The 10,953-nt window shown below is 63.5% G+C and overlaps 1 protein-coding gene across 1 annotated transcript in view; it reads right to left on the bottom strand.

The window, feature by feature from the left end:
- Window positions 1-5,110: 5,110 nt before the first annotated feature.
- Window positions 5,111-10,953, bottom strand: part of TBX1 (T-box transcription factor 1) — a 7,409-nt gene continuing 1,566 nt past the window's right edge. Inside the window, exons 2-8 of the mRNA XM_032398583.1 lie at window positions 10,698-10,947; window positions 8,646-8,747; window positions 7,608-7,779; window positions 6,849-7,004; window positions 6,156-6,223; window positions 5,971-6,071; window positions 5,111-5,598 (exon numbers count right to left, since the gene is read on the bottom strand). Coding sequence (XP_032254474.1) covers window positions 5,111-5,598; window positions 5,971-6,071; window positions 6,156-6,223; window positions 6,849-7,004; window positions 7,608-7,779; window positions 8,646-8,747; window positions 10,698-10,947 — 1,337 coding nt within the window. The remainder of the gene's footprint in view (window positions 5,599-5,970; window positions 6,072-6,155; window positions 6,224-6,848; window positions 7,005-7,607; window positions 7,780-8,645; window positions 8,748-10,697; window positions 10,948-10,953) is intronic.

Raw genomic sequence — 10,953 nt, 5'->3', positions numbered from 1 at the left:
ATATTTTGTGGCAGCCCCTCACCACACACCCAGGCTCCGAGTTCCCACTATGATGGAAGACCTGGCCTGCTACTGTCCTCCGCAGAAGAACGGCAGAGAACACACTACGGTGGGGCTTCCTGCGGCTCTGGGCCCCATCTGCAGACCCTGCGGGGCTGGCCGGGCGGGCAGCCTCGGAGGACACAAGGAGGGGCCTGTGTCCCAGCTGGTGACTCAAGTCTACCTTACCACGAGGTGGAAGGTGCCCTTGGACGGAAACACCAGCATCTCCGAAGTCAGGACGTGTTTCCATCGAAGGGGGGGGTCACAATCTGATCGGAAGGCCTTTTCCTTGGTGGCACATGCAGGAGTGGGGGGCCCGGACCCTCACGTGTCCCCAGTGCAGGTGTTGGTGGCCAGAGCTGGGCTGGGCTGCTCTGTGAGCCCAGGGGAAGACACGGGGGGTGTGGGGCTGCTGGAAACAGAGGATTAGGCACTGACTGGATGCAACTGAAAGCTGATAAAGGATGTCGGCAATGCCATTCCTCTTTATAATTAAGAAGATAATTTAATTACTGCTATTAAGACCTAAAGCTTCTCCCCTATGGGGGCTGCTTTTCACAAAACACCTTTGGTTCTGCTGTTCCCCACACACAGACCTGGCAGCAGTTAAGTGGAGGCGCCGAGACTGCAAAGTCTCATCTTGTGAACCCATCTGGTTTGAAGTAGTACAACAAGCAGGGAAGGGAATCGAATCAAAGGCAAGATTTGTGTGGGGTTTTTTTTAAATACAGAAAATGTGTGGGGTAGACCAGGAAACAACTCCAGCCTCCCCTCCCAGGGCCGGGTGGCATGTGGGGCCATGTCATGTCCCCCCCCCACCCCAGCTCCCCGGCTGTGCCCATGTCACAGTACAGAGGCGGCCTTGTGGGTGAGGGAGGCATGTGGGGATCAGGTTTGTGCACAGTCTCATTGGAACCCATACCGAGGAGGAGAGGATGCTCCCCGCTGCTCACAAGGGCCTCCACGGCTCATACCGCTCCCACAGGGCCGGGGTCAGCACCCAGCATTAAGGGGAAACTGAGGCACAGGGCCTGTGGCACCCAGGAGGTGTGCTCTCCCTCGCACCCAACTCCAGGTGAGGCCACACTCCTGCTGCCACTGGAATCGTTCCTTTTGTCCTAGAAGAAGCTCCTCAGGCCCCCACCCTCCCTCTGTCTGCCTGCACAGGGCTCCCTGGGCTCTGCGCGCCGCCACCCCTGCCCCCCCGCAGCTGTGGCCCCATGGAATTCTCTAGTGTGCGGATGCTTTGATCTGCCGCACACCTGCAGATCAGTGCTTCGCACTCACCCACCCGTCGTCATACAGGTCCCACACACTCTGCGGACTTCCCCCACCAGAGGGAAAGGGGTGGCTGAAGCGCCCCCCCCACACCAGGTTTCCTCCTCCTCTGCAACTCCAGGCTTGAGGTGCCACCAAACAGGCTCCCCTCATCCCATGGCAGAACCTCAGTGTACCCCTCCGTGCCCCCAGATGCTTCCCTGGGGAGGAGACTGTGCCACCAGTCCCTCCAGGAGGTTTGCCATCAGGGACCTGTGCCCACAGCCGCCTGTGCCCTACGGCTCACCCAGCATGCTTGTCTGAGGCACTTTCTCTTGGTCTCAGGAAAGCCATGTGGTGTTGCCAACTTTACTTAGTGGCAGCAGGGGGGGGCAGGGGGTCCCATTCCAGAGCATCCCTGCCCTGGCTGTGAGCCTGCGGACGAGACCCTGTGGGCGGTGGGTTTGTTAGAGTCCTTACGTCTTGGGCTTTTGGAATACCTAGATGTTGGGGTAGCCCACACTCGGGGCAGCGTTTCCCAAGCCTTCCTAGGAGCTGGAGGGTTTATGTCAAAGACAGAGGCTCCAGCGCCCAAGGAAGACGGCACAGCAGGCCCTGCCTGTGGCTCTGGTCTGGTCTTTCTCCTCTCAGAACAGCAAGCTGGGCTGCTGGGAGGAGGGGGGGTCATGCCAGCACACCCCAGGGTCCATGGGTTCCCTAGGCCCCTTATGTGGGACCAGAGGGGTGAAGCAGGGAGTAGACAGGCCCCACCCCTCCTCTACTTAGTCAAGAGTGAACCTGTTTCACTCGTTGGGCATCCATTGTTTTTTGAAGGGCGTCGAGGATTGAGGAGTCTGGGGTCCCCGGACCCGATCTCCCAGGTCCCTTCTAATCCAAGCTCTCGTCCTCCTGAGTCCTAGCAACTGGACACCTGGAGACAGGCAAAGGGAGCAGAACGGGACCTCTGGGCCAACGAAGGACCCCAGGGGAAGCCACTGAGGGATGAGCCCCCGAGGAAGCAGGTCGGAGGGTCCCCGAGCCCCCACACAGCGCAGCACGGTGGCTCATGGAAGGGGCAGGCCAGGTGTGTCCGCAGAGGTGCCCAAAGCGAGGGACATGGAAGCTGCCAGGATAGTGGCTTTACAGGGAAGTCAGGGACTGTCTGGGGTAGCTGCCCACGGGAATGTCAGCCCACGGCAGGCGGTGGCGACAGCACTGGCAGTGTCCTTCGCCGGAGACTGGACGCTGGTCAGCAAGAAGAACTGCTGGGCGGGCGGCAGTGTGGGCCAGCCTTGCAACACCCCGGAGCAGAAAGCAGCCAGCCGGGGTGCCCTGTTGCATGATCCCATTTATGAGAAGTTCTTAAGGGGGCAGAGGGGAGAAAACCATGCCTTCGGGGGGCTGTTCCCCAGTGCAGGGCCGCCCTCATCTGCAGTGTCTGGGGAGCTGACCTGCCGCCCCTGTGCTGTCCAGCACTCAGAATGCAGCCGGGGAGGAACCGAATGTTTCGTTTTATTCTACTTTTGTTCATTAACATGGAAGCAGCTGGCCGTGGCTAGCAGCCACCGTGTTGGACCGCAGCAGCTTTCCAGCTTGAGTGGGTGATGATTATGGGAGCGGGCGCACAAGCAGGAGGCCGGCCGGCTGCACCCCAGAGACCCAGGCGCTCAGCTGCATCCTCCCAGCACCGTCGCTGGTTCAGAGGGGAGCTTCCGCTCACTTTAGCTTTAAACAAAACCAAAACAGAGATCTTTCCAACTGTGGTTCTCAACCCCTGACCCTCACCATGGCCCAAGTGTAAAGTGTGCAGAGGAAGAGCGCGACAGTGGGCCTGGGAGGGGTGCCCAGCACCTGCAGGAGAGACTAGCTCTGCAGCCTACAGCCCGTCATTCCTGCAGGCCTCCCAGGACAAGAATGCAGGGTGCATTTGTGGTACAGACGGGAAACAGGCTGCACGAGGGGGGAGCCCGATGGTGCATGCGGCTCACCCAGAGGGAGGTCTGCCATGAGGGGTAGTAGGACGCCCATCAGGGATGGATGTCCAGAGCTGCCCTTATGAGTCCCTGAAGCTGTGTCCACAGAGCCCCCTGGCCACTCAAGCAGATACTTCAAGTCTTCACGCCCTGGCACGAGATGAACTTTGAAGCTTTGGCGGACCCAGGCTCCAGAGCTCACCCCTCAGCAGCTCAGTCACGCCCTCCCTTCATAGACCTGCCTCATGGAAACACTTCCTGCTGTCCAATTTTTAAGCCTTTGGTCACCTCATGCCACCAGGGTGGACACATCCAGGAAGGAAGTGTCCGGTCTAGGACAGACACTGGGAAATGCCTGGCTCTGCTGGGGAGAGGTGGCACCGGGTTGCCCCTGCCATGTGGCAGCGACTGCCTCGAACATACTGGGACAGACACAGAAGGGGAATAGAACCTCAGCATTTGCATTTCCCGTCCATCTTGCGTCCAAGTTAGCAGCCTTGACGTTGACCGGTTGTCAGCTTTTCCTGCCTGGATTCAGGAAGGGAGGGATCAAAGGGTTCCTCTGGCCCCATCCCTGGTGTTGAGTTAATGGGGAGAGGTCCCTCACCACCTGGCCTGGGAAAAATGCTTCACAGACAGGTTTCAAGATGACTCATGACCACTGTCATTGTGCCCCCTGCCCAGGTCACTCCGTGGGGACATTCACAGGGAACAAAGTCAATAAACAGGGGAAAACGCCGGCCTGGTCTAGGGCCAGCCAGGGGAAATGCTAGAACAGCAGAACTGCCTGTTTTTGTCTTTCTGCGATCAGAGTCTGAGCTTCTCCCCTTCCCAGCCCCCAACTGACAGTGTTCTGGCGTGATGGTTATTTCCAGCGTCCGTGGAAAAGCACCCAGGACAGGCACTGGCCCTGAAAACAGGCCAGGGCTGCCCGCCTAAATCCTAGAAGAGGGACAATTGCCTGCCTGAGTTAAGTCAAAGGGCCCTAGGCACACCTGGGGCTGGGGCGGGGCCCCGTCCGCTCAGCCTTGGGGAGGACGGGATGAAGCTGCAAGGTGGAAGTGGGGGCGGGGAGCGGGCGGGCAGGGCCTGGAGGAGACCCTGGGAGCGAACCCGGATGGGGCCACAGCGGAGGGGGCGGGGAGAGGACGGAGAGGGGCGTGGCCGAGAAGAGGCTCTGGAAACGGGCCGAGAGGAGGCGCTCGGAGGGCACTGTAGGGACACCCGCCTCGCTGCGGCTTGTGGGGACTGGAGCTGGGAAGACCCCGAAGTCCCCGAGTCGACCGGACACGCTCTCCCCGACATCCCCCGTGTGATCTAACTGGACACAAATAAATGGACACGCAGGCAACTTCCAAAAGAGGCGAAACCTTTATCAAGTCGGCGCCGGCGCGGTATCTACAGTATCTACAAATATCTACACGTATCTACACCGCCTGCAGACGGGCTCTCGGGTCGTCTACACTGCAACTGCCGGCCGGGCTGGGGGTGGGGGTGGGAGGGGGCGACGCGGTCTCGCGGAGAACAATAAATATCACTTCCTTCCGCCGCTGACCGGGCGCTTTGGCACTGGCGGGCGCGGACCCCGTGGCCCTCCGGGCTGGGGAGGGACCCGCGGTGGCTCCCGGGACTGGGAACCAGATACTTCGACAGCCTCGGGACTGGACGGTGGAGGACCCCGATGGCTTCGAGGCTGGGGAAGGGGAGACCCGCACTGGCCCCCGGGGCTGGAGGAACATGTTCTTGGACGGCCCTTGGGGCTGGGTGGACGGGGACCCCGACGGCCCTCGGGGCTGTGCGGGGACCCCGGGCGGGGAAGCAGCCGGCGGGCGCCCGCATTATCTGGGGCAGTAGTCGTAGGAGCCGGGCGGCGGGGCCCCGGCCGACGAGTACATGTTGGCGGCGGCGGCGGCGGCGGCAGCGGCGGCGGCGGCGGCAGCTGCCGCCGGGCTCACGGCGGGGTGGTGGTGGTGCGGGTGCGCGTGCGTGTGCGCGTGGTAGCCGTGGCCGCGCAGGCCGGGCAGCGGGTAGGGCGCCGGCCGGCTCTTGGCCCCGAGGTAATGGTCGTAGGCGGCGGCCGGGTACTTGTAGGGGTGGTGGTGCAGCGGCTCCGACGCGCCGGGCGCCTCCAGGCGCAGCTCGGGGTGCGGGGGGCTGGGCCGGCCTCCGGGCGCACCGGGCAGCGGGACGAGGCCGCCGGCGCCGCCGGCCCCGGGCAGTGCGGGGCTCAGCACCCGTGCCAGCAGCTGCGGCGGGTGCGCCGGGTCCCCGAGCACGGCCGGTCCGCCCGTGTCGCGCTCGAATTCTCGTCGAGCCTCGGCCGCGTCTGCGGGGAGGGCCGAGGGGTGAGCGCGCCGGGTCAAGACGGCAGAGGGGACCCGCGAGCGCCCCGCCGCTGCTGGCGGGGAGGGGGCGCCAGCCCGCACTCGGGCGCTCCCCACCCCTTCTCGCCCAACCTGCGGGAGACCCCGGCCCTCCCCAGGGGCCTCGCGCCCCTCCGCGGGCAGCAGGCGGGGCGGGCGGGGCGCAGCCGTCGGGCCAGGCGGGCGAGTGCGCGCTTGCCCGCCGCCACGGCCGTTGTGCAAGCGGCGCAAAGGCCGCGAGCGCCCCTGGGGCTCGGGCGAGGCCATGCTCGGCCGTCTGCCCGGGGCGGAGCGCGCGCAGGGCCACGGCCTGGATCCCACGACCCCGGCCCTACCTTTCTCTGCGCCGTTGGGCTGCGTGGGGGAGGCCACGGGGTTCCGCGAGCGCGCGAAGGCGCTCATAAGCGGCAGCGCGCCGGGCCGGTGGTTCCGGGGCCTGCGGGAGGGAGGAGGGCAGCGGGTCAGGGGGGCACCCCCGCTGGGCTCCGGAGCAGTCGCCGTCTCCTCAGAGGACACTCACCAGTCCTCCGGATCGCAATCTCGGAAGCCTTTGGCGAAGGGGTTGCTGGCGATCTTGAGCTGCGTGATCTGCGGGGCGGGGGGGATGGGCGGCGGGCATTGAGCAAGTGGCTGGAGCCCCTGCACTGGGGGTGGGAGCACCGAGGTAGGGTAGTTTGGAGGAGCTTCTCCATAAGGGCCCTTTTACTCTTCCGGGACAAGAACCGTCCCACAGTTAACTCCCTCGCTGAGGCTGTCCCTCTCTCCTGCCAAAGGGGAAGCTCCTTTCTTGCTAAGGAACCCCTTTGTGGCCCCAAGTGATTGGGATGGAGACCCTGTGTCCCCGGCTGGGATGGGAATGTGGTCACCTCCACCGCCCACCCCGCAGGGTGTGTGTGTGTGTGTGGTGGTGGGGGGGTGCCCTAGGAATTTGGGTAAACCGTGGATCAGGCCCCTGATGGGGAGTTTCCGGAATGGTTTGGAAAACAAACTTTCAGGCCGTACTGACAGTTGCTGCTAGAGAGGTCAACCTGATAGGAGGCTGGGCCAGCCTGCAGCAGAGGGGAGGAGGCTGCTTGAGGCCCTTGGGGGTGGGACTCCATCGGTGTTGGGTTCCGCCAGAACCCACAACCTTTGGGTCCAAACCTCTGTCCCCCAGGCAGCAACTGGAAATTGCAACCCAGAAGTATTGAATTTGCCCATCCCAGGGCCTCACCCGGTGGTTCTGGTAGGCAGTGACCGCAGTGAAGCGAGTCTCCTCAAACACAAAGGTTTTAAAGTTCTCCTCAGCATATTTCTCACTATCTTTGCGTGGGTCCACATAAACAACGTGGAAGCGGGGCTGGTATCTGTGCATGGAGTTGAGAATAATCTGGAAGACAAGGTGGCAAGTTTGGAACTAGGAAATGGGCCAAGGTCCGGATAGGCAGTGAACTCCCCAGAGAACTTGGACAAAACTCTGAACTCCCGAAATGAGGTCCTGCCATGGGGCTCAAGCGGAGACTGCAATCAACTGGGGACCACCAGGAAAGACACTCCAAACGGCAAAAGATCAGGGTTTTGATCCTCTTTCCATAGGTCCCTGAGAACTACTTCGGGCCTACGGTGGGGGGGTGGGGATCGGTAGGTGGCTGCAGGCCAGAGCTCAGCCCAGCAGGAAAGCGGCATCACCCGCCTGGATTGTGCAAAGCGTCCTGCTGCTACCCCCCCATACGGCCCCATCCCTTCCAGGTAAAAAACCTCCAGCAAAAGATCAGGAGTGGAGTGCGGCAAGCAAGGGGACACCCTCTCCCAGGCCTGAGGGCCACCAGGCCCTGTGAGCCCCTGACCCAGAGAGGCCTACTCTCCTCAGCCTGTCCCTTATTCACACCCCGAGCTGCCCAAGCTCTCTGCCTCTGGCTCTGGTCAACAGGGACTCTGGAGGGCCCGCACCGGGGATAGCGACGTAGCCTGGGGAGGTGCGGGGATCGCTCACATGGCCGTTGTCATCCAGCAGGTTGTTGGTCAGCTTGAGCTTGTCGAAGGACACAATTTGCTTCATCCACTGGGCACCTTTGGCAGGCGAGTCAGGGTGGTAGTGGACGCGGCCTGGTGTGGCAGGGTCCGCCTTCCCGGCCACCAGCCAGGAGGAGCTGTGGAAGGCGTACCTGGGGCAGCACCGGAACAGGGGTCATGCCGTGTGGGGTGAACCGGGAGGGCCTTGCTGAGTGAACCCCAAAGGTGCCTCTGATGAGTTTCCCCATCATCGGTGAAATTGAGCCTCTGGCTGCCACACAGACTGGGAGCATTTCCGAGGGCGATCGTGAAGAAAACCGAAAACGCCCTCCCGTCCCAATACACAAAACAGCAGGAAGCCCAGCACCAAGGGCGGAGGCTGGGCTCCCGGCGCCACATTTCCACATTTCGCTGCACGCGGGTCTGCCCGCTCTGGGCCTCCCCACCACTGGTCTCCGAGTTGCCAGGCCTGCGGCCCGGATTTGGCAGACCGGCGGCCTCGGGCGCAGGGCGGACCACGTTCTCTTTATTAATTGCTGTTAATTGTCGGGGCAGCTGAGGCCCGCCCTGCATAATCTCTCCCCGCCACCCCACCTTTCCTGCTCAGCTCCAGGGCCCAGCGTTCCCGGGGAATGGGGGAAGGGGACAAGGTGCCCACGCTCACCTCGTGGGAGAAGGAGATGAGAAAAAAAGGCAAGGGCTGTGTGCGAGGGGCCTGTCCGCCTCAGGCCAAGCTGGCCCAGGGGCGTGGGAGCTGTCTCGGGCCTACAGCTGGTGGAGGGGCCCAGCCAGTGTGACCTCCTGAGGGGAGTACCCAAGAACCGCTGGGGGTGGGGTGTGTGTGGGTCTAGGGTCTGACGGTTGGGGAGGGAGTGGGTCAAGGGGAGTCGGCGGGGCAGCCGGGGCAGGTGCCGGGACTCCTGGTCGCTAATGTCCTCGTGGGCTGCCCTCAGAGGCATCACCAGGCAGGGACCAGCCGCTTCCCAGGGCCCCCTCTCAGGTCCTGCTGGGCGCTCACCGGTAGCGCTTGTCGTCCACTGGAACGAAGTCCATGAGGAGCATGTAGTCGGCCATAGGGTCCATGCCGAAGAGCTTCACTTGAAACGTGGGGAACATGCGCCTGGGGGCGGCGAGGCCTCTGGTCACCTCGGGTGGGGGAAGGCAGGGCTGCCCCACCTTGACCAACCCCGGGACAGGTAGGCTTCCTGCTGGCTCCTGCGTTCAGCGGCCTGGCCCCTCCACCTCCTCTCCTCTCTCCCTTGGCCACTCTAACCCAACAAGGCCCCTGCCCAGCCAAGGGCAAGTGGAGTGGCAGGGCAGTCCCCTGCCCCCCTTTGTGAAGCCCCAAAATGGCTCACTAAGCACTAGAGCTGAGCCTCAGCGTCCCAGTGTAGTCGATGGCTTCTCCTGCCACATTTGCCCGCACAGAGCCAGCCTAGCTAGCCTTTGCTAATTCTCGGCTGTCCAGTGCAGAGCTAGCCTCAGCCGGCAGCACCCGATCGGCAAGACTCCCCAGACGCGGTCCCAGAGAGTCTCAGCCCTCCACTGAGCCTCCCCCAGCTCTATCTGAGCGACGGATGTAAACTCCCGGCTCGAACAAAGTGAAACCCGGTCACTCTGTGTGGTTCCCAGGAGTCCCAGTTGCCCTTTCAGCTGGGTCCGCGGCTGCTCCCCAATCCCCACAGCCCCGACTCTCAGGCCCTGTCTTCGGCCCAATGGTGGAGTCTTCCCCACCTTCCTCAGGGACACACACAAGTCCCACCCGCCACCATAACCCCCCGGACTCAGCTACTCTGGGAGAATCTGGCTTGTGCCCTCATGGTCAGCGAACTCTGACTCTATGAGCCATCCAGGCTCTTGAAAGGACATTCTGCACCTCCTGGACGGGCGGCTGGCCATGGGCTGGCCCTGTCCTGACGGCACAGCAGTGCCAGCCACTGGGCCCTGGAGAACAGCATGAGACTTCGCTCCCACCTGCCCTTCCTATGGCTTCCCCTCATAGGCAACTCCGTGCAGGCAGTGGGCAGAAAACAGATGCCGTGGAGCTGGGACTCCTGATCAGGCCTGCCACCCCACCTCTGCAGGCCGGTGGCTGCTACAGAATGCTGGCTTCTGGGATGAAGCCTGGCCCCCGCCAAGGCCCTTGCTGGGCTGGGCTGGGCCAGAGGCTGGGGTGCCGTCCTCAGGGGACAGTAAGGAGAGGCTGCGGAAGACCCACAGAGCTGAAGCTGAGCACAGGCCCCAGGATCCCCAGGGAGGACAGCCGTGGCAGGGAAACAGAAACCGCGAGAAGGCTCTGCAAACAGGCCCTGAGCTCCCCTTGGCCGTGTGGTAGAAGAGCCGGTGTCTCCGTGTGTACATTACACACAGCTCGGCACCCGCCTTTGTCTGCTGGTCAAATCGGCTGCATCGCAAAACTTGTTCCCCTTCTCTCTGGGCCCTTCAAACAAATACAGGCCAATTGGAAGGCGGGGGGCCCCAGCAGCAGAGCCAGGCCCCACAGTCACCTGAAATTTAGGCCTGAGGAAACCGGGGAGCAACTTCCACGGAAGAGACCATACTGTTTTTAAGGGTCTTAACTTTCTCCCAAAATTTTCCAGAGAATTGTCCAGCTGCCCGTTTCTATCTAACCCGTATAGACTGAACTGGGGAACTAGAGACGTGAATTTCCTTTGAGGTGGGATCCACTGGAAGCCGGCTGGTTGGCGAGGCCGCTCAGGGGCAGCTGCCTAACCCCTAGCCCGATGTGCTCCGAGCCGGCCCGGGCTTCCGGCGGCGGGCGCCGTGGGGCTGCGGGAGGGGCGGGCCGGTCCGCCGGGCTTCTCTCCACCGGCCTTCCGAAGCTGCCCGCGCCGTCCCCGAGGCCCGCCCGGCGCGCCAGGCGGTTGTCGCTGGAGCCGGGACCGCAGAGAACCCAGAGCCGGCCCGCGCCTAGAGGGGGCCGCAGGTGGCGGGGCCGCGCCCCCACCCCGCTTCTCGGTCCCACTCGCGTGGATCGGACCGAGGCGCGCTGCCCGAGACCGGGGCCTCGTGGGGAGGGTCGCGGGCAGTGAGGGGGGGGCACCCTGACCTGCCGGCCTTGGTGACGATCATCTCGGTGCCCAGCTGATTGAACTCGTCCCACAGCGCCTTCATCTCCAGCTGCACACTCACGCTGGCCACCTTCGCGTTCTTCTTCACTGGCGCCTTGGCGGCGGCCGCGCAGCTGGCCCCGGGGCCCTCGGGCTCGGCGGCGGCGCTGGTGGCGGCCCCGGCGGCCGGCGCGAACGGGTAGGCGTGCGGCGGCGGGCCCGGGGCGCCGGGGGCGGCGGCGGCGCACGGGTCGT

The sequence above is a fragment of the Phoca vitulina genome, unplaced genomic scaffold (genome assembly GCF_004348235.1).
Source record: "Phoca vitulina isolate PV1807 unplaced genomic scaffold, GSC_HSeal_1.0 scaffold117, whole genome shotgun sequence".
In the NCBI taxonomy this organism is placed as follows: domain Eukaryota; kingdom Metazoa; phylum Chordata; class Mammalia; order Carnivora; family Phocidae; genus Phoca; species Phoca vitulina.
This window is presented reverse-complemented; position numbering and strand designations above follow the sequence as displayed.